Raw genomic sequence first — 20,872 nt, 5'->3', positions numbered from 1 at the left:
CCATCAGCATTATGCTTCTCCTGGAGAGTTGCTGTCCACTGATCTATTTTGAAAATTTGCATTCTCATTTCATTTTATGTGCCTGGATGGAAGACATTGTGTCCTGAGCATTTTTGCCAGCTCTGGGGTCTTGTAACAGTCAGCATACAGTGGAGAGGGAGTATTTGCATTTGAGAACAGAGAAAAATGTGTAGTAAGGTTTCTTCATATTTTGAAATGTAATAAAGTTATTAAATTAACCCTTTTTTGTTTCTTTTAATATTTTCAGGAATCAGTTACTACAACAAAATCATTAATGACCCTCTGGCAAATGGCGTCCTGCCCATGGTGACACTGTATTGCTTTGACTTACCTCAGCCCTTAGAAGATGAAAGTGGCTGGAGATTTGAAAAGATCATTGAGACCTTTGATATTTATGCAAAGTATTGCTTCAGAAAGTTTGGAGACTGAGTGAAACTCTGGATGACTATTAATAAGCCTTATTTTGTTGGCATAGATGGTTATGAAAAAGTTATAGCCCCAGCTTTAATAGAAGCTTGTATCAGAGCTTACAAGGCAGCTCGTAATAAGATAAAAGCTCATGCTAAATCCTGGTACAGATATGAGAAGATATTCAGGGAAAAGAAATGTGGATTTGTGTCTATAGCTGTGAACGTAGATTGGGTAGAACCTCCAGACCCAAATTTTGTAGGAGATCAAGAAGCAACTAAAAGGTACCTGTCCTTTAGACTGGTTTATGAGAACAATATTTACTGATGGTGAGTATCCAGCTATCATCAAATCCCATATTTCTGGACTAAGTTCAAATCAAAGTTACTTATCATCAAGGCTCCCAGAATTCATTAAAGAAAAAACAGTGATCATGAGTACTGCTGACTTCTTTGCTCTGAACTATTACACTTCTTGCAAAATTAAAGACCATGAAGATACGGACAATAAGCTAAGTATTTCATTGGACCATGAAGCTGAACAAATAAAGGATCCTTCTTGGCCTGTTGCAACTGGGAGTTCATGGTTGGCGATAGTACCATGGGATTTCCACTGACTTCCAAATTATACCAAGGTATGACATAAGGCTCACAGAACCATTTTACTAGCTGGCCCATGAGGGGATCTGAGAATCCAGTGAATAATATGGATTTTTTTGTTGTTGTTGTTGTTTTTGGTTTTTTTTGTGAGGAGCACGTCTGAATGGCATAAGACATTGTACAAGAGTATAAATAAACAAGTCACCTTGGGATTCTTAATTTACTTTTTGCATGCTAGCTATAAAGAGTAGAGGCCTCAGTACTTTCTTATTGCCTTTGTACTTGATAGTTATTTTACAGTTTGAAATGACACACTAGTGTTATATCATCTTTTGAACTCCAGAAATGATCTTTCTGATGCCAGCAGTAAGGCTTTCCTGGCATGCATCTACTACCGGCAATGGGATGTGTGGTGACTGCCAGTATCAAGGGGTTAAGAAGCAGTGACAATAAGCAGATGCTAATGCAGGAAAGATATTTTAGTCTTCTCATTAAAATAAGTCATTTCACTGTCTTCATGGATATTTGCACAGTTTTGCTTTTCCATTGTTAGTCATAAAAGGTCAGCTCATGGAAAATTAAGTTAATAGGGTCAGTGCAATTTGATGAAACTAGTTTTAGTTTGTAGCTTATAAAAGATAGAGGGTAATGCATCTGATTTTATGGGCTTTCTTACATCTGTTCTGAGTAAAACTTCTGCTCTCTCATTCTAGGATACATATAATAACCCTATAATTTACATCACTGAGAATGGGTTTTCCCAAAGTGACCCTGCTCTACTTGATGACAATCAACGATGGCAGTATTTGAGGCTGATTTTAGAGGAAATTTTAAAAGGTACCATTTAAAATGATGAAAGATCAATTGTGCAAACTTAATACAATTTTCCTTTGTGCCTATTTGCATTCAGCAATGACCAATGATTCTTGAAGCTAAAACTCATGTAAATCAGGGTAAAGTGATGTAATTAGAAAAAAAATGTTTAGCTGAAAGGAAAGCAAGTAGTTTTATTCCTGCTTCCTGCTCTTGGGATGGAAACAGATGAAAATGTGCTCCATACACATATTATTTCTAAACTCAGTTTTGCATGGCCATAGTTTTTCATTGAACAAAGCAACCACACTGATCTTCAAAAGTGCATGTCACATACCTCTCATTGTGAAAGATAAAGTTGAGTGCACCTGAAAACCTGACCATAAGGTCTCATATTCCTTACAGAATACAATCTCCCATACTCAGTGAGGTCATGCAGTATTTCATGCCTGTGCAAGGTCATTAAGTCATTATAGTTCAGGTTCTGCCTTTATGTCAGGATGAGCCACAGCGTTCAGCACAGGCATAGTTCTATTTTTTCAGAAGATGTTTTACTATTAGCTTTGATAGAAACAAAGTTGGTGCAATACAGAGGTCTTATGGAAATTCCATCTCTATCTTTCTCATGTTGGTAGTATTCTCTGAGGTAAATCACAGGGAATGGACCTTCTTGCTATGTATTGAGTGAACTGTATTTAAAATGCCAATTCATTTAGATGACAGCCAGTCTCCCTGACATATTTGTCCAAAGTGATCACAGTCATGAATGAAATATCATAGTTTCATAGTTTTTGTAGTCATTCCTCCATCTTTATTTTGCTTCTGTTTTACTTTTGCTATGTTTATAGTTTTTTTATCCTTACCTTCAATTAAATGTTCCTTTAAAAACTCTACCTTGCTGTACTCTTCATTCAAAGTCACAATTTAGACTTGTCATCCAGGCCAATTAATTATTTTTCCTTCACTAAATAGAATATACAAAGGACCGTTCTCTGGCTTTGAAAGTAAGTGATAGGACCTACTGCTATCTATCTGTCTATACTCTCTTTCCCCCCAAAAGCAGGGAGACCATGTCCTAACTATCTTTTGAAAGCAGTATCTGGGTTGTGCTATTCTCCCAAGCCATGGCTGGAGAGCTGTAGTTGGCATTAGACAGCAGCTGTGTCAAGGAGTAAAAATTAAACTCTCTGGTCTACTGGGGGCCATTGTTTGAGTCTGAGCCTTGACCCTGTTTTATTTACTTGTAAGGTTGCAGACAGAATGTCTGGATTTGACTTTCTCTGAAGAAGATACAAAGAAATGAATAAACATTTGATTCTCATTGTTTGGGGCAGTGTACATGGGATTAATTTACCAAATCTAGACATTCTACAATGTACAATGTCTTATCCTAAAGTAAACTTTTAAACTAGGTTAGATGAATCACACCTTAGTGTGTATTCTTTGACATAGTTCTGTTCATGCACAGTAAGGTAATCAAGGGGACTAGTTCTGAGGTAGATGCCTATATGGGGACATCAAAAGCTGGGTGAAATGAACCCTACTTTGCCATTCATTCAATCTGACAAAGCTTTTAGACATGTCTGGTCTGAGTGTAATCAGTGCAACTTTATACAGGCTTAGCTGTATATGTATACTTTAAAATAATGTTGGATCATGGTCTGTTTGTACAATACCAAGCACAGTGGGACACTGGTTGAATGGGGTGTCTGGATGCAAAGATAATATAAATATTAAATCCATCAGCTGTAAGGAACTTTATAGAGAAATGCTACTAACATTATCCTCCCAATCCTTCTCCTTTCCTGATAGTCTGAATAAAGTTTGTTAAGGTCACTCACTACATATTAGCCCACAGGTGAGCCACTAGTTCAAGTTTTCAACTCAGATATCCTGCAAAACAGGATATTCCAAGATATTCACTTTATTCAAGATTTAAATGCTTATCCATTTATTAAGTGTTATGTGAAGCAGAACACTTTCATTGTTCTGCATACAATATCTACTCTACAATAATTCCTTATCTTTTGAGCTAACTTAGAAACGATTAATACAGGCTCATTCACGCAATGAGCTCTGGGTCATGACAGGGGCCTATGTGGATTCCAGTGTAGGATTTGGGCATGCCTTTTGTATAACCTTTTGGTATAACCAAGAAATAAATTTCCCTCACTACAAAGGAAAGTGTATCCACAGCCTATGACTGCACTTGTAAATACAAATATTTCAATATGTTATAATTGGATTGATAGTATCCTCACTTTATTTTTTTGTATAAAAACCCTTTTAAGCTTTTAGAATACATGCTTGCAGTAATTATGTTAATATTGTCAGCCAAGATTTCCAAAATTTTAAGGAGCCTCTCTTTTCAAGACTCTGCTTTTCAGAAAGAGCAATGCTCTACTGCTCTGAAAATCAGATACTTCAATGCCTTTCAGGCTAGGTAGCCAAGAATGCTTGCATCCAAAATTACTAAAATCTTGGCCATTGGGACTAATTAAATTACAAGATTTTGGAGGACAGGAGCAGTCTTTATGTCATTGAGTTCATACAACTACTTTCACCCAGTAAGACTGTGGTCATGCAGTATGAATAAATAATAAAGCCACTGTATGTTGCCCGTATGCTTTTTTTTTTAGAAAAAGATTTTGATGCTGCCAGAGAAGGGGAGACTTCTATCTTTTGGGCAGTGTTAGTTAAGAAGGCCAGGAAGATCAACATAAGTATGAACTAGGAAATACAGAATGCACACCTGCAACTTCTATAAATATATCACATTATAGAGTGATTATAGATGGAAAATAGTTTTTAGATGGATACAACTGCTACCATGTTGCCTCTGCACTCTCTGACTAGATAAAAGCATCAATATTTTAATAAATGTGGATATACATATTTAGCATCTCTACAGGGCCATAAGCATGCATGGTGCTTTACAGATAAATGAAAATTATGTCTTCTTACCCCAAGGAGCTGAAAATTTAGTTTTGATACAATGCATGAAGAGATAAGAAACAGAAGGCTGGATGAGTTGTATAAAGAGAACATGGATCAGAGTAGTGAAATAGACAGACATGCTTTTTACTATGGTTGCTCTTTAATTTTATGTAGTATATGTTCAGGTTGACATCTAGACCGAAGATCAAGGCCATCAATAAAAAGTTAATTGACACTACTTAGTTTTGAAAGGTGGATTGTTCTAAAAGAGATAAGAGTTTTTCATAAGGTCTATGGAGGACAGCGATGTGAACACTGGGCAAACAATTGCCATAGGCAGCTGATGGAGGAGAGCAATGAAGTTATTCTGTAATCTGGCCAATGGAAGATTAATATTAATGCTAGTGGAGAGGAAAGAATGAATTAAATGAAAGTCAGATTGCAGAGGGCACCAGAAGTAGGCACTGGAAAGACAGCTGAAGTTAGTAGGAATAGAAAGTAAAGAAGTTGAGGATGATGTCATGTGATATGGGCAGAGGCAAATAAGAGTCAGATGAAGAGCAAGAACAAATGTCTGTGAATAAGCAGGACTAGAGTTGGGAGTAAATAGAAAACATATGAGCATTTAATTTGGAGTCAGCTAGAAGGTCAACATGAAAAAATGCAGGGCAAATAGAAGAAATTATTACTATGAGAAAGAGATAGGTAAAGCTTAAGGTTCACATGCTGTTAATTTTCTCCTTAAATATGCTGGAATGAAGCAGAAGAGAAAATGAGATACAGAGAATGCTGATTGCAATGGGGTGTGCAGAAGAGAGCTAAAATGGACAGTAAGCAAGATGGTACAGTTAAGAGGATTTTAAAAATGCACCTTAAGTTACTTGCAGTCCCTTCTGGTCTGCTTTTTTTTGTTCTTTTCTCCCCCCAGACTTCTGAGAGTTGTAATAAAACCTTTTATATATTGTTGTCACTGCATACTTTGACCTTGCTCTCATGAACTAACCATTTAGTCTGGGATGTAGATACTAGGCTGCTGTTTCTGCATTTCCATGCACATAGAGCAGTGAGGCTATAATGCAATACTGTGGCCCATGAAAATATGATTTATTGTTAAATTAAATATGGATGTCATAATGTGAGCCCCTCAGGTCAACTATAAGCTTGAATGTTATTGAGAGCGCTGCAGCAACAGCTCTGTTTCTTCATTGCTGCTGACAAAAATGCCTCTACAAATAGAATACAACAATGCAGACATCTTAAGGAGTCTCTGAGATATGCTGTGCCTGGCATAACATTGCCATGTGACATTTTCAAGAACTATAAATACATGGACTGCTTTATAGTATAAAACTTAAGGAGCTTTGCAATGGTCACTGCAGAAGTGTTAAAATCAAACTGATTTTGTTGTGAATACTATGAAGAATTCAGTGATCTAAAAAAAAACCCCACAAAACCAAAACCGTGCGGTTATAGCTAGCCCAGAAACAGTGTATTTATCAGATTTTTTATATAGTTTAAAAAGGTCCAGAGTGCTTAGGTAGGATACCATGAAGTTCTAGTCAAATGCCAGTTTTATAACTTCATGTTATCACAAGCACAGCTGCACATAATTTCTTAGGAGGTATGTCTATGACCACCTTTAGACAATAGAAATGAACACTTCATTTGTTGCTGAAGATTTGTACTTGACTGTTTGCCACAATAATCATAAAATCTGAATTTTCTCAGTGTGCCAAAGTGAGTACAGTATCACCTTTTGACTCTTACCCAGCAGTTTTCCAATGCAAAATTGTGAAAAAACATTTTCTTTCTTCAAAATGCTCTGTAAGCTGCCTTTGAAAGCATCTTAACTGATGATGACAAAACACACTTGTGGGCCCATGTTAGGAGAATCACTCTTCTATTAGAAACAGGACACATACAGGAGACTGGCCAGTATACCAACAGAAGAGGACCATCCCTTTGCAACAAAGATATAGGAGTGAATTTCTTTTTTTTGCCAGTGTCTTGATTTTGATTAAAAAGAACAAATTAAAAACAAGATTATCCAATGGCCACCAGATGACTGTGGGCCGATGAAATGGTCCCTGGGGGAAAGGCTGCAGAAGACACAAGGGAGTTTGGTTTGCGCTGTTAGAAAAAGAGTAGCTGGACTGAGTGGTGAAGCAGTTTCTTCCAGGTAAGCCATTTGGCTGTAACCAGCCTTCCACATCCCTCCCTCACTCTCTGGGAGGTGCTTTGATTCAAAAGTAACTAGCCCCCAGCCCCTAGTGAACTGTTAGCTTTCAAAAGCTAATGAAAGCATCAGCAACTGCAGCACAAGAATAATTCCTACTCTATAGGGGAGAGAGAATGTGTCAGAGTTTTTGTGACTACTAGTTATCGCAGAGTATAACCTAAATAGTTAGGCATTATGAATGTTGTATTGTTGCTGGATAGTCCCTGGTTAAGTCCCCCCTTTGGGTATTATTATTGATACCAGCAGAGGATTTGCTTTGCTTAGATAGAAGTATTACTGCATTGCTGAGAGCAAAATTCAAGATTCTTCCTCTTTACTGCCGGTTGCCTCGGATGTGTAAGCTAAGATTTGGCATCTCAACAACTAACCCATCTCTAATCACCAAATCATATCTAGGTGGCCAGAAAGTTTGAGGCAATTCTTACCTGTAAATTAGAGTAGAGATTTCCCATAGGAAATAATTTGTACATTTAAAACATAATCCACAGATCAGAAGTAACTACTGTAGTTTTTTTAATTCTGTTTTTTTACCATGCAAGATGAAAGGTAATGGCAACTGCACTGAAAAAAAAAAAGCCCTCACAAATAAAAAGAAGGGATTTCAGCCTGTATGATGAATAAGCAGACTTTAATGAAAACTGTGAGTTTAAATTCATCAGATGTGGATTGCACATAGCATCACTGGGTTTGATATCAGTTCTAAGCCACATGCTTCATTTGGAGTTACCTTTCAGGAGAAAATGTACAGAATTCACAGAGGCACATCATAAAAAATTACTGTGCTGGTTTTGTGTCTTTGACACAGTTTTTTAATTTAAAAACCCCTTTTTCAAGATAATTCAGTTTTTAATAACTCAAGCCCATTATGTACATTCTAAATATCTTTCCTAGGATTATATGCAGGATCACTCATTGCAGTAACTAAGTTAATGTAAAATACAGTTTGAATAAGCTTTCCCATATATGTATACATCTCCTGGAGATGAAGATAGGTCCAGTTTATTAGAATAAACATCTCTATTTAGACACTTAAAGAGTCACAGAGTCACAGATTTCTATTCCAGAAAATGAGATTTAGCCTTACAATATACAGCAGGAAACATATTTTTGCATAGTGCAGAGCTCTACCAAATATACTGTGAAAATCAGTTTAAAAAGAGTTCAGAAAGGTATTAGAGAATTAGAGAGCTATGTAGTAATAGTACTGGTAGTAGTCCAGTTGCAATTTCAATCTCAACAAGTTCCTGAATGATGATTGCTGAGTATTTTGCCATGTAAATTTGCCATGAGAAGGATCGCAGTATTCATGTCCTGTTTCTCATCTTTCTCTCTAAATATCTGCTATTGACTTTTTAACTAGATGGAGCTATTATCTGACAGTCCTTATATGCATTTGATAGTTACTGTTTTCCAGAACACTTTTTAAACTGTGAAAATAGGCGAATTAATGAGAAGAGAAACTTCAGTTAGGGTTGACAGAAAAAAAATACTATATTAAAAGATCTATGTTTTAAACTGCTTGGATAGCTAATTTATTGCTATGTTATTTTTCCTGCTATTTTTGTGATAATACTAGCTAATCATTTGATTTAATGGGGCTTATTGTCATTCTAAAGGGCTGAAATGATGTAAATACAGCTGTACAGGGAATATTACAATGTCAAATGAAGCAGTGTCATTGCAGGTCTACATATACACTGCTACAATGTCAAGATAAAAGGAAAAGAACCATATTGATCAATAGAGCAGAGTATCAGAAATGATTGAATAAAATGCCAACAATGCATTATCTGTTGTCAAATCTTATTAAATGAAAATACAACTTTCAGGCTATAACACTACATTAGAATTTGAACTCACAGATGTCTGGACATTCAAAGCCATGATTTCCACTGCAGTTTTTACTGAGCAAGTATATGTTTCTTCAATGCCTTAACACATACATTCAATATGACCTACTTTATAATTGCTGTGGGAGTTTGCCTTTGCATTTTTTGATAGCTCTCTGTTCAGATTCTCAACCATAACATTGCACTAGTTTATTTGCACTGAATCAATTTTGCTAAAGGATTTTCCATTTTTATATAAAGAAATACTTAGCTCCATTACATATGGAGTGAAGTATCTCAATCTCAATTTTAAACTAGGGAAATTGAGGTAGCACAAATTCAGAGTAATTTAGCTAAGGTCAAATAGTAGATGGGGTAATAAAAGGAAGAGCATCTGGGTTTTTTTGGTCTCCTGTTCTGACTCTGTGTGTGCAATGTCACATTCTTGCTGTCTATACACATATTTTGAAATAAACATTCCTATTAGAGAATGTGAAGATCTACATGTATGCATGGTATACATTCCTGTATTAAAAACACTGATGGGAAAGCCATTTACTGAAGGTGTATAATAGCTGGAAATTAAATACAAAATATTACTACTTCAAATATATTAAAGACACTTATCCTTAGTCAGGCAAGTCTGATGTTTGAACAGAAGATTTTTGAGGAGTTAATAATTCTATTATACTGTGGAATCATTTGCCCAGAAAAAATGTGGAGGATTATATTTCTGAGAAATGAAAAATCAAACTATCAAAAGGTAATTTAAGTACAAGGTATTATAACTCTATGTGGATGTTGCAACTATGTGGATGCAACAACATTTGAAATATATACGTTTGAAAAAAATAAAGCTTTTACTTCATGCTAGGGTAACCACAGACTAGCTGGATGAAGTTTTCCAGACTTTCCTAAGAAATAACCTTTGGAAAGAAGTGAAAGTAAGAGAAATCTCACTCACAAGTAGAATAAATTAGTAGAATTAAATTTTTCATATTCATGAATGCTTGAAAAGAAGAATTTACTTTTACATTTAATTTTCTTAAAAAATTTTAATGTTTCCTTGTTATTCCCTGTGAGGAGGAACTGTCAGTGGCACCATTTTATTTTGGAAAGTAAGACCTTTAAAGATAATATTTATAGTATTTTTTTGTTCTACTCTCAGTTTGTACATCCTGGCACATCTACCCAGTGTGAAAGTGACAGGAAGCATCAGAATATGGGGTTTTTTTTACCATCTTGTGTATGAGATAAAATCAGGAGTGAAAGAGTTGGCCTGGCATGGCAAGTAGTTGCTTGTGTCGGGCTCAAGGGGTTAATTGCCATTTAGAGGAAACAAGTACAAGCCTCTGAAATGGCTGTGTGCAAAACAAGGTAAGGATGTCTGGAAAGGTTCTCTGCCTTACTTCCCACACCGTACCTTATATGTGTTTCAGTTAGTAAAAAGCCTTTAAGACACTTTCATGTAAGGTAGATACCATGCTTTGTATTCCCTTGGTAACACCAATAGGTTAGACATAGCAAAGACACTTGAATTCCTAGAAACTCTGTCTCCTCAGCTGAAGTGTAATTTGTGCTGTTGATGTTCTTTGTCTTGCCTAATTTATTGGAATTCAGGCAACAATTAGTATGGAATGATAAATAAAGTTTAAATGGATATTAGCAGGGGCTAAGGGAGCTTTAGTGAAGGGCTTAAGCAACAAAGAAAAGCTATAATTTTTCAGAAAGGATCAACTGTAGTCCATACGTACCTTAGTCAGATGGTCAAAAACCACCAAGGACAATTTGCACTCTCCTTTTTAGAAAGTGTAAGAAATTATATGAAACATAATTTTATAAAGGATGTTCAAAAATTACAGGTCTTTAAGTGCCATGTGTCCTTTATAATGAATCCTTATTGATTAGCTGGATGATTTAAAGAATCAAAATAAAAGGCAAAACAATGCTTGTGATCCTGTGAATACAGGGTCAGTAATTCCAGTGAAGAGCTCATGTAATATAATTTCTGCTTTGGTTAATGCCATCACAGTAGTAAGTAGCCTCCTGCTGTAACAACTGAGACTGCTATGCACTTTTCAAATTTATTCTCCAGTCACAGTGCATTGTAGGAATCCAATCTAAAGATTCTACAGGAATGAATAAGCATGGCTGAGTGCAAAGCCAGAGGCAAATGCTTTAGTCCCTACAGAAGGGAGGAAGAAAGTCCTTTTGGCTTCCAAAACTTCTGTAACAGTAATTCTAAAGCTTTCACAGACTTGCATACCTTTTATAATCACAACTCAGAATGTCACCTCTGATCTCAGCAACCATCTTTATGGTTGTCTGATGGTCTTTTTCTCCTGAGCTACCCCAGCAGTTATGATCAGCTGGATGTATAAGTAAACAGTTCCAAGGTTCTACATCCTGCCCTTTGCTCAACATAGAAGCTTTTTAAGCTTCTGTGAAGGATCTTTCGCTAAGAAATACGATTTGCAGAGCCAGAGTGGGGCAAAATCAGTCCCCTCTTTGGTTTGGGCTCTGCAGGATGAGCATTATTTGAATTCTGGACCTGCATCTCGAGACATCTGTAATTTGATGCTTTTTAAATATATATTACAGCATAAACTATGGTCATAAAATCCACTTTCCTTTTGTATTCTTTTGAATGATGTGGATTTTTTCTTTTTTTATTTGACTATTACAGTGTGTCTCTCTTTTTTATTCCCTGCTTGCCCAGTTAGTCCTGTGTTTTCCAGCAGACAGGTGCTGATTCTCCTCATCCATGTGTAATCCCAATGAAATTTTCATTTTCTGTATTTTGTAGTCTGCTGCTATTCACCTTTCTAAACACAGGCAATAGGAGTCCAAGGGAGAAGAATTCACTAACCTCCTGGGGAAACTAAGAATGATCATAGTCTAGCAAGTCAGTCTTTAAATATCCTTTGCCCATTCCACCCTCCCCTCTGCTACTCTTTAAGTATTTAAATCTGCCCCCTACCAGTCAGACTTCCTCACCAGATGGTGCCTTCTGACTAGCTCTGCCTTTCTTCAGAGGATGAATAAGTACAATGAAGAGCATAAGGAACTGGTGAGACAGCTACTAGAATATTTCATCAGTGCTAGTGTCCACTATTTTAAAAGGATGGCGAAAAATTGCAGAGAGTTCAGGAAGGAGCCACAAAAATGATTTGAGGGCTGGAGAAAATGCCTTACTGTGGGACTCTAAAAGAGCTCAATCTGTCTAGCTTATCAAAAAGAAGATTGAGAGTTGACTTGATTACAGTGTACAGCTACTTTCATGGGGAAAATATACCAGGTGCTAAAGGGTTCTTTAATCTAGTGGAGAAAAGCATAAAAAGAGCCAATGGCTGGAAGGCAGGCAAATTCAAATGAGAAATCAGACACACTTTTTAATAATGAAAGTGATTAAACATTGACAAAAATTATCAAAAGTACTAGATTCTGTGCCTCTTGCCTTCGTATCAGTGCTGAATGTTGTTTGGAAGATATTCTTTAGCCAAACACAAGTTTCAGGTGGCGTTCCAAGGAAACTAGTGAAATCTAACAGCCTGTGATTCACTGAGGGTCAAATTAGATGATCTTATCCTCTCTGTCTTTATTTCTATAAAAGTGTTGACTACAATGACTCTGCATACGTCAAGAAAAGCAAGTTGATACAAGGTATTCCCTTGGAATATGAGACACTAGTTTTGTGGAACTAAATCTGTGTAAGTAATTATTTTATTGAACTGGAGACCAATCTGAAAAAAAAAAATCAAAGAAATGGATTGGAGCGATCCAAAAGATATCATTTTAATATTCAGATTATTTCAAATTATTATTACTTTTTAAAGTCAAGTCCATTTGCAAATGAAAACCTCATTTTGTAAAGAAAAGTTAAGCTCTTTCTTTTGGGAGATATGTAGTTGGAATGTTTATACTTTACCAAAATCTTTTCTCATTGCTTTTTTCTGGCTGAGGGTATTCTACCCACCTCAAACCACAATTGCATCTACCGTATGTTTATTTTCAATGAGAAAACCACCCAAGATTTGTTCAGAGTAACAGGGAAACATGTTCCACACTACTGCTCTTTGGCTGTGCTCGTTCTCTCTGAGCCTCATTATCATTTATGTCGGCAGTGATAGGTTTTTAAATGATGTAATCATATATAGGTGTGAAATTGTAATGGCTTTAACTTTAAAGATTTTTAAAAGGTTAATTATATTCCACAAATTGTTTTAACACTAGAATCTTAACATTACTGTAAGACCCAGATGTGGAAAGCAATTCTCTTGTCTAATATATATCACTTAATCCCAGTAAACTTCCTTATTTTCTTACCATTATTGCTACTGTTTCCATTTCCCATGCTAAATAATTTCTCTCCTTTCGTGTTTATTCATACAACTGTTGATGACTGTGTTTTCTCCTCTAGCCATAGGCATCACTTAGCCAGGCATTGCACATTTATCTTTTTTCTTGGTTGTAACTCATAAGTCCTTTTTTCCATTTCTTGATCACTTTTGTTCTTCTTTGAACTTCATTCAATTTCTCACTGTCTTTCTAAAAAAAATCATACCCAGAACATGAGACCATACTAATAACTAGTGTTGCATAGTATGATTGCTGCTCTGACAAGTGAGATGCTTTTCAACAACTCTAGTGCAATTTTAGCCAAGAAAAAGGCAAGAAACAGTCTCAGGTCTACGGCTGGAGAAGGGAAAGAAGAGAAAACATGAGCCCAGTCTGGAAAGTAAAGTTATAGCAAAGACTTAGTGGATGAAGTAGGATTACAGAGATCTCAGGGCTGTAGTCAAAGCAGATTAGAAGGAAAGGCACAGGAAGAAGGAGAACATGACAGTAATGAACCTTGGCTACATAAAAATCGGAGCTCTACTCTAGCCACAACAAAATATTAGGTGCAGGAATTTTATGAGATTTAAGCCACCTATATCTCAGGAGATGAATTCTTCTCACACTTCTCCACATATTTTACCCATATTATCTCATGTCTCTTTTCACCACCCATGTATACAATGGTAACAGCTGTTCATAGTCATCCTTGTTATCTCACAAGCTTGAGCTCTGCCCTCCTTGTCTTGCATGTATTTGGCTAACACTTCTAGAGAGAAGTGTTAGCAAAATATTAGCAAAAAAAGACACAGTTCAGTGCAGCTTTTCAATTCTGAACTACCACTGTATTTTCTAGGTGCATCATAAACCCTCATGACTGGGCCGGGACAATCTGCTGGGCCTCCCTCTTCTCATTTTCCTATGATCACAGGATATTTCTCAAAATATTGGTAAAATTCAGGAAGTAGTTAAGCCTAAACAAGCAAAGACATATAGAACATAGATAGGTAGATTCTCTTCCCTTATACCAAACATTAGCTGAGTGGAGAAAGTACTGAAGTTAGAGATTAAAGTTCTTAATTGGTCATTATCTAGTCATAAGAATTTAGCTAACGTGGCAACATGCTGTTACTAGTATGTGGGGATTGTTGGTTGATTTGTTTCTGTGGTATCAGCTTTTGTTTTGATTTTTTAAAAAATCAGCTGTGATCAAAGACTGAAAAAAGGATATGGCTCTCTGCTGGCACTCAGTCTGAGTTTGTTGCCAGAACTCACGCCTGTTTTTCATTTATTCTGAGTAAGTGTCTGTACAATATCGACAGTATATTCTGTACATGATCTGTAACTGGAGGTGGCAGTGTTCTGCTGCATCCTTTCCACAGTCAGTTTTAGTCATGGAAAGTCCATTTTAATTCTTTCAGTCTTAATCTATTGCTTTTAAATAAGCTAAGTGTGTGCACCTGTTGGAAAGTTGTAATAGAGAAGAAAGATCAAGATGATATGAAAAATGTCTTTACTAAAATAAAAGGTTTTCCAGAACCTTTGTTTAATTAATATATAAGCAATGTTTATAAATTAAATACAAAAAATACTGGAGAATAACATCAGTTCTATATGCCACAAAGGCAAGCCATGTTCTAAAGCAAGAAACATCCCTCTTTGTCACGGATAGCTAGAAGTATGAATATGCTGCATGGTTGCTATAGCTATACAGAAGATTTCAGAAAATAAAGCAAGCTAGAGACTGTGAAAAGAAACCTCTGTTTCAGCCCCCTGTAATAGTAACTGCTTCAGCCCTGCTCCAGAGGTGACCTTTCTTTCTCTCCTGGCTGAGAAGTGGTTCACCTTGTGGAGTAGTGAACACTTTATTAGCCCTGCAGAATTTGACTAATTGTGAGAGATTTTACAGGAGCAGAGGATTAGCTGAAGATGAGCTAAAGGAGGAAGTCTGTCACAGAATCCCCTGCACCAGTCCCAGCTACAAAAATAACACTATATGTGTCTATTGATTTTTTTACCAGCCAAACCACTGAGTGTACCTGAATCTGTGAAACAATAGAATATTGATCTATTAAAGAAAATGATCTATTTAAAGTATATATTCTCTTTGCTAGTACAGAGTGCATATATATGTCCATTTGCAAGTGTAGCCTGGTATATTTGTACTGCAGCCACCAGTTTACACCATTTGGGTGTAAAATGAGCCCACATCTCCTCTTTAAAACTATCTAAATACTGGTAAAATCTGTCACCATCAGTTTCCAGATACCCTTAGTGGGTTACATGGAGCCATTTGAAATAGAAGACCTATTAACAAGCATAGTTGGTTTTTTTCCCAACTAGCAATTTGTTTAACAGGTTTTCACTGCAACTCCTAAATGATTTCACTTAAAAGGACACTGTGAATGTTAATTAAAAACATTCATTAGGGTTTTAATAATTCCTTAGAGGCTTTAAACTCAAATCTGTTTCTGTACCAAAAATGTTTTTCTTCTTGTCTTCATCCATCTATTTTTGGGAAACCAGTGTTTGTTGCTGGACTGTTAATACAGCCTCTCCTCCTCCTACCCCCACCTTGCTTTGAGAAAAAAAGTATACATTTGATTAGTGATGGAGAAAAATCACACTCAGATTTAAGTTGATTTTTTACAATGAGAAATCAGAAATCACAGAAACCCAGCCCTCTGCTCAGTTCAAACCTATTTTATTAGCGTGTTCTGTGTGTGATGCTGGTTAGGTATCTAAACATGATACTGTAAATCCATCCCTCTGTTAAACCAATGCAGCTCTGCCGTCTCCATGAGGATGGCATCAATATATCAGGGACAAAATTTGTCTTTGTAATTTTCCTGAGTCTGTACTGATCATTTTTGTTAGTGGTATTGTTAGGCGTGAATTGTTGTTTGAACGCAGATGTCTGAACATGCCACATGGGTGAAATTCGGGACCTTGAGTCAGCCATTAACTTCGATGTCACCAAAAGTTAGTTCTACTTGATCGTGCAGTCCCATCGATAGCATTGCTAGCTCCTGTCATCGTTCACAAATGGGAATAGGGATCTTTTGAATCTGTGGATGCATGCATTTTGAAATCTTCTATAGGTCTTTTTTGAGAGTATTTCCTGATTCTTTCTGCATATTTCCATACAGAGAAACATAATTCAAATATTTAGACTTTTGCAAAGTGTGACAATCGTGATGCCATATGACTGTCTTTATACGTCCTACTGCTGTGTTAGCAGCCCCGGGCTCACTCGAATTCCTGGAACAGTAACGCCGGGGCGCGACGGGGCCGGCGGCTCCCGGGCCGGGGCCGGGGCTCCCGCGGTGCCGGTGCCGAGGCTCCCGCAGGGCCCGCGCCGGGGCTCCTACGGCGCCGGGCCGGGCCTCGCCTCGCTGCCAGGGCCCGTCCCACCTCCCCGCCGGGGAGTAGCGCGGCCGGGGGCGGCCCCGGCCCCAGCCCCAGCCCCGGGCGTCGGGCACCGCCGCGGGGACGGGAACGGGGACGGGCTCGGCGGGGCCGGCCTCAGGGCTGGGGCCGGGGCCGGGCCGTGGCGGGGCTGGAGCCGGCACCGGCACCGCTGCGGCGGGCGGGGCAGGGGTTGCGGGCCCCGGTGGGCATGAAATGGCGGCCGGGGCCGGGGCCGGGCCAGTGGGGCCCGGCGGGGCCCTCAGGGCCCTGACAGTTAGTTTCTTTTTTTGGTGTTTCTTGTGTACTTTTGTAGTTTATGCTGTTGAAATCTAAGTCTCAGTTCCATCCAGTTACATTGTTCAAGTCAAAGTTTTCTCCTCTGTACCTCTGCTGAATTTGCTAGCTCTGCCCAGGTATGAGATAGTCATGTATATGAGTATTAAGTTATTCTTTTTTCCCCCCCTCTTGACTATGAAGCATCTATTTAAATCAATATATATCATTTGTCTGTGTATTTGATTTCTACCTCTCTGTCACTGCATGACTGAATGCTTCTTGACAGTGAGAAAGATTCTGTATACAATAATATACCAGTTCCAGAAGTTTTCAAGGACAGATGTATTTCATAGTTTTCACTTTGTGGTCTGTGAGGAATCTCATTTTCTGAATAAGTATTGATTGCGTAGTGCAAATGTACTTCCTTTTATTCAGAAAGAATGAGCTCGGCTGATGATGAACAGTATTCATGGCAGTCCAATAGGAAAGAAATACCTTGACACCTGTAATTCAGTAATTGTACTCACTGTAAAATTAGTTAAGTGCAAATGTTGATTTGCAATGACTTCTGTAAAATCAGTATGAAAAGCAGGATTTAACATTTTCATTTTAAGTATGGGACATTGTCAGTGGGTTTCTCATTCTTACAAATTTGGGTGAATGATCCAGTGTTGCCAGCTGTATTGGTAAGAAATAGCCAATCCCATCTTAAAAGGAGCCCAAAGGAACAAGAACAGATAAGCAGTGAACAAGTATTCTCATAGCAAATATCATATCCTCCTATTTTCATCAGTGTACTCAAGCCAGAGTGAGCAAGGGAGATATAACTGGCTCTCAGATTAAATCCTTAATGCAGAACAATTTGGGTTGGGCTAGGTCCAATGTTTGTTAATAGTAGCATCTTAAAAAGATGGGAGCATTCCTAAAGACACCCTAAGGTAAGGAGAACAGAAGGTGCTTTATCCAGAAAAATGACAGTCAGCTTGTCATTATGGGACGCAGTTCAACTGAGCAAAGCCACTTCCCCTGCGAATGACCCCTCCATGCTCATGGTACGCATTGACAGAATTTTCAAGTTTTTATTTTATGCCTGCAAGCTCTCTTACAGTTGCCTAGTCAGAGCTGGAGGTCATACTCTTGACAGAACATGACTGGATAAAGGGCTGCTAGTCATTCATCCTGAGTATTCATGGTCCTGGCCACCAATGACCTTACCTGGAGCACTTCCTACTCCAAATAGGTAAAAGCTGGAGAGTTCTAATAAACAGGTTTATTATATTACATCCAGTGTTTCCCCCTGCTCTTTCCCTTGTTAATATCCCAAGTGGTTTATTGATAATATTTTGCTGGTTCATACTCTGAAGCCTCCTGCTTGTGCCTCTGCAGACAATTAGGTGCTATAAAGTTGTCACTCTCAGAACAACACTTTTGAAAATGCTATTCACAGAAAATCTGCTATTTCTCATTACCCTTCTTGACTGATGCTTCGTGTTTAACTTTGCAGTGCAGCTTATAATATGAAGCAAAAATAGAGGAGTGGAAAATATTCAGCAATACCACTGTTAAAAGCTCCTCTGGACAGCCACCAGCAGACTTTCAGTATTTCACACATGCAAAGCAGAGCAGCTGGTCACTCAATGAACTACTAAGATGACAATTCAAATCTGACCTAACGTGCTTAAATGACCTAACATTTACTCAGCACCAGCAAACATAAAACTCCCTTTTAAGTGCCTAGATGCCCTTGCTGATTGTCAACTAAGTCATGTAATCAACCATGTTTCCCCTCCTAAGCAGTAATATAATTGCATAAGAGTTTTCGCTATCTTATGCCATGGTTGTTGCCATTTGAAAACGTGTTCCCCTACTATCTACCATCACTGAAAACAGCAGAGGAGTTAGATGTGGTCTGTTAGAATATTTGCCCATGATATGCAACACTCACATTCAAAATTCACTTCTGCTCTGTGTGTCTTTATCTTTCATCTCCCACTTTTCAGAAGTGTGTTCTAATATACAAGGTAATACCATACTCTGTGGAAGAGCTGTTCCTCCAGCTAAAGCAGTTGCACGCTCTCTAAAATCCAAAGACAAAATGAGTATGATGCTTCAGCCAGGAAGAAGACTGGGATTCATTCCCTGCTCTAGTGAATAGTTAAGTGTTTTACAAAAACTGGAACAGTTTTCTAAAGCAATTTTGAAGGACTAGATAGAGATATCAGCTATGCTGAAACTGTCCTGCAGGCTGGAAGCTGACATTCCCAAGTTACTGCTTGCTAGAGCTGTAAATTCAAGATGAATTAGAAATTACTGTAAAACACAGAATGTAATAGAAAAATCCTATATCATATTCACAAAGATATGAACAGTGCTATCACAGAGCTAGGGAGTTGCTCTGCCACGTTGGTATAAAACAAGCAAACAAACAAAGGTTTTTGTTAGTGTTTCAAATATTCATTGTGTCAAATGTTTTGGCCCTATTGGCTTAAAAAATACTATATTCTGAACAAATATACTCTTTTACATTTTTCAGATTCAGTTTCAAAAGACTAGCAAATACACTAAATTTGCTGATTTTGAAAGGAGGTAGGGAATAGACTTGATGAATTAGTTTTCTAACAAATGGAACAATAGACAATGATTGAAATGAAGGAAAAGAAGAGAATGAAGGTCAGAGAAGGTGTCCTGTTCAGTTCAGTTCAATTCAGTTAGAAAGAACTTAGCTAAAATTTAGGCAGAGGGAACAGAGGAGCAGTGACGGGAGCTAACAGTATTGTAGAAGGAAAAAGTTTTGGTGATTGCAAGGAGATAAAACTGAAGGAGCAGTCAAAATAACCCTGAGACTGCATAAGCTGGTGATTAGGAGAATAGGTGCCACAGATAAGGCTGCACGTTCGTCCTTAGCCATGCAACATTTAAGGAAACAGTGGGGAGTCCAGTACAAGATACCACAGAGTTAAGCCTGGGCAAGTGTCAAAGGCAGAGAAGTAGATTTAACAGTCATTAATGATGAGAAATAAGTGAGACCAGGATATCTGGCAAAGCCCCCCAGGCAGTGACTGTGAAGAGGGTAAAAGGAATGATGAGGGAGCCCTGAGAAGTGCCAAGAGAGATGGGTGGGGGGTGGGAGGAATAGAGGATCCATTAGCAGTAACATACTAATGCTGTCAGCCAGGTGAAGAAGCAATAAGTTGGTGTCACATAAACCTAAGGGGGGGAGTATCTTGTGGAGCAGTAAGTGGCCCATGGTGTCAAAGGTAACAGAGCTATCAAGGAAGAATGAGTACAGAGAAATGACCCTACAAGAAATAGGCGCTTAATGTGAAGGATGACAAGACAAATTAGATACTTGGCAGTATACCTAAAGCAACTCCTTCAGCTACTGTGACCACCTACACTGGCAGAGTAATTAGAAGATCTTCCAAATACAGTGATAAATGGCATGATAGGGGCAGACAGATCTATGCCTATTTATAAAGTGCCTGTCCTCATAGTATCTAGATATCAGAGCAGCCAGTAAAAAAAAGGTAGTTACTATTCAGTAGCAGATTATTTTCTTCAGTTTTGGTTAGCCGAGTTTGGTATAAAAAGATATCCCAAATGAGCAAAATTTTATCAAGCATGACAAAAGGAGGGTTGGCCTCTCTACAGTGATGCATCTTGTACATCCTTGGGAACAGGAGGTATTCACTCTTTGAAACTGAAATGAAAATATCTTTCATAAAATTTTGTAATGGTAAACCTCTTCTGAAGAACAAAAAAAATCTCATCTAGCCTATGCAGACAGTAGCTGTTGCACAAATTAAATAGCAGTGCTAGAAAATCGTGCTTAGGGCTTAGAAATAATGAGCTCCTAATGTGTTTTTCTAATCAAAGTATCAGCATGAAATTCACTGTATCTGGAGAATGTCCTGTTATCAAGGAAGCAGTGTATCAAAAGTTCACTGTGGATAATATTTTTGTGTCTCATCTTTGAATTTGCCTTTGCCTCTCCCTTTTAA

General features: G+C 37.8%; 1 protein-coding gene across 1 annotated transcript in view; it reads left to right on the top strand.

Moving 5' to 3' along the window:
- Positions 1-20,872, top strand: part of LOC106498639 (cytosolic beta-glucosidase-like) — a 69,350-nt gene that overhangs the window by 37,384 nt on the left and 11,094 nt on the right. The window contains 3 exon segments of the mRNA XM_067297252.1: positions 269-725; positions 727-1,063; positions 1,742-1,865. Coding sequence (XP_067153353.1) covers positions 269-725; positions 727-1,063; positions 1,742-1,865 — 918 coding nt within the window.

This window comes from Apteryx mantelli, chromosome 5, assembly GCF_036417845.1.
Source record: "Apteryx mantelli isolate bAptMan1 chromosome 5, bAptMan1.hap1, whole genome shotgun sequence".
Classification (NCBI taxonomy): domain Eukaryota; kingdom Metazoa; phylum Chordata; class Aves; order Apterygiformes; family Apterygidae; genus Apteryx; species Apteryx mantelli.
Note: the sequence above shows the minus strand (reverse complement) of the source record. Positions and strands in the feature narration are given on the sequence as shown.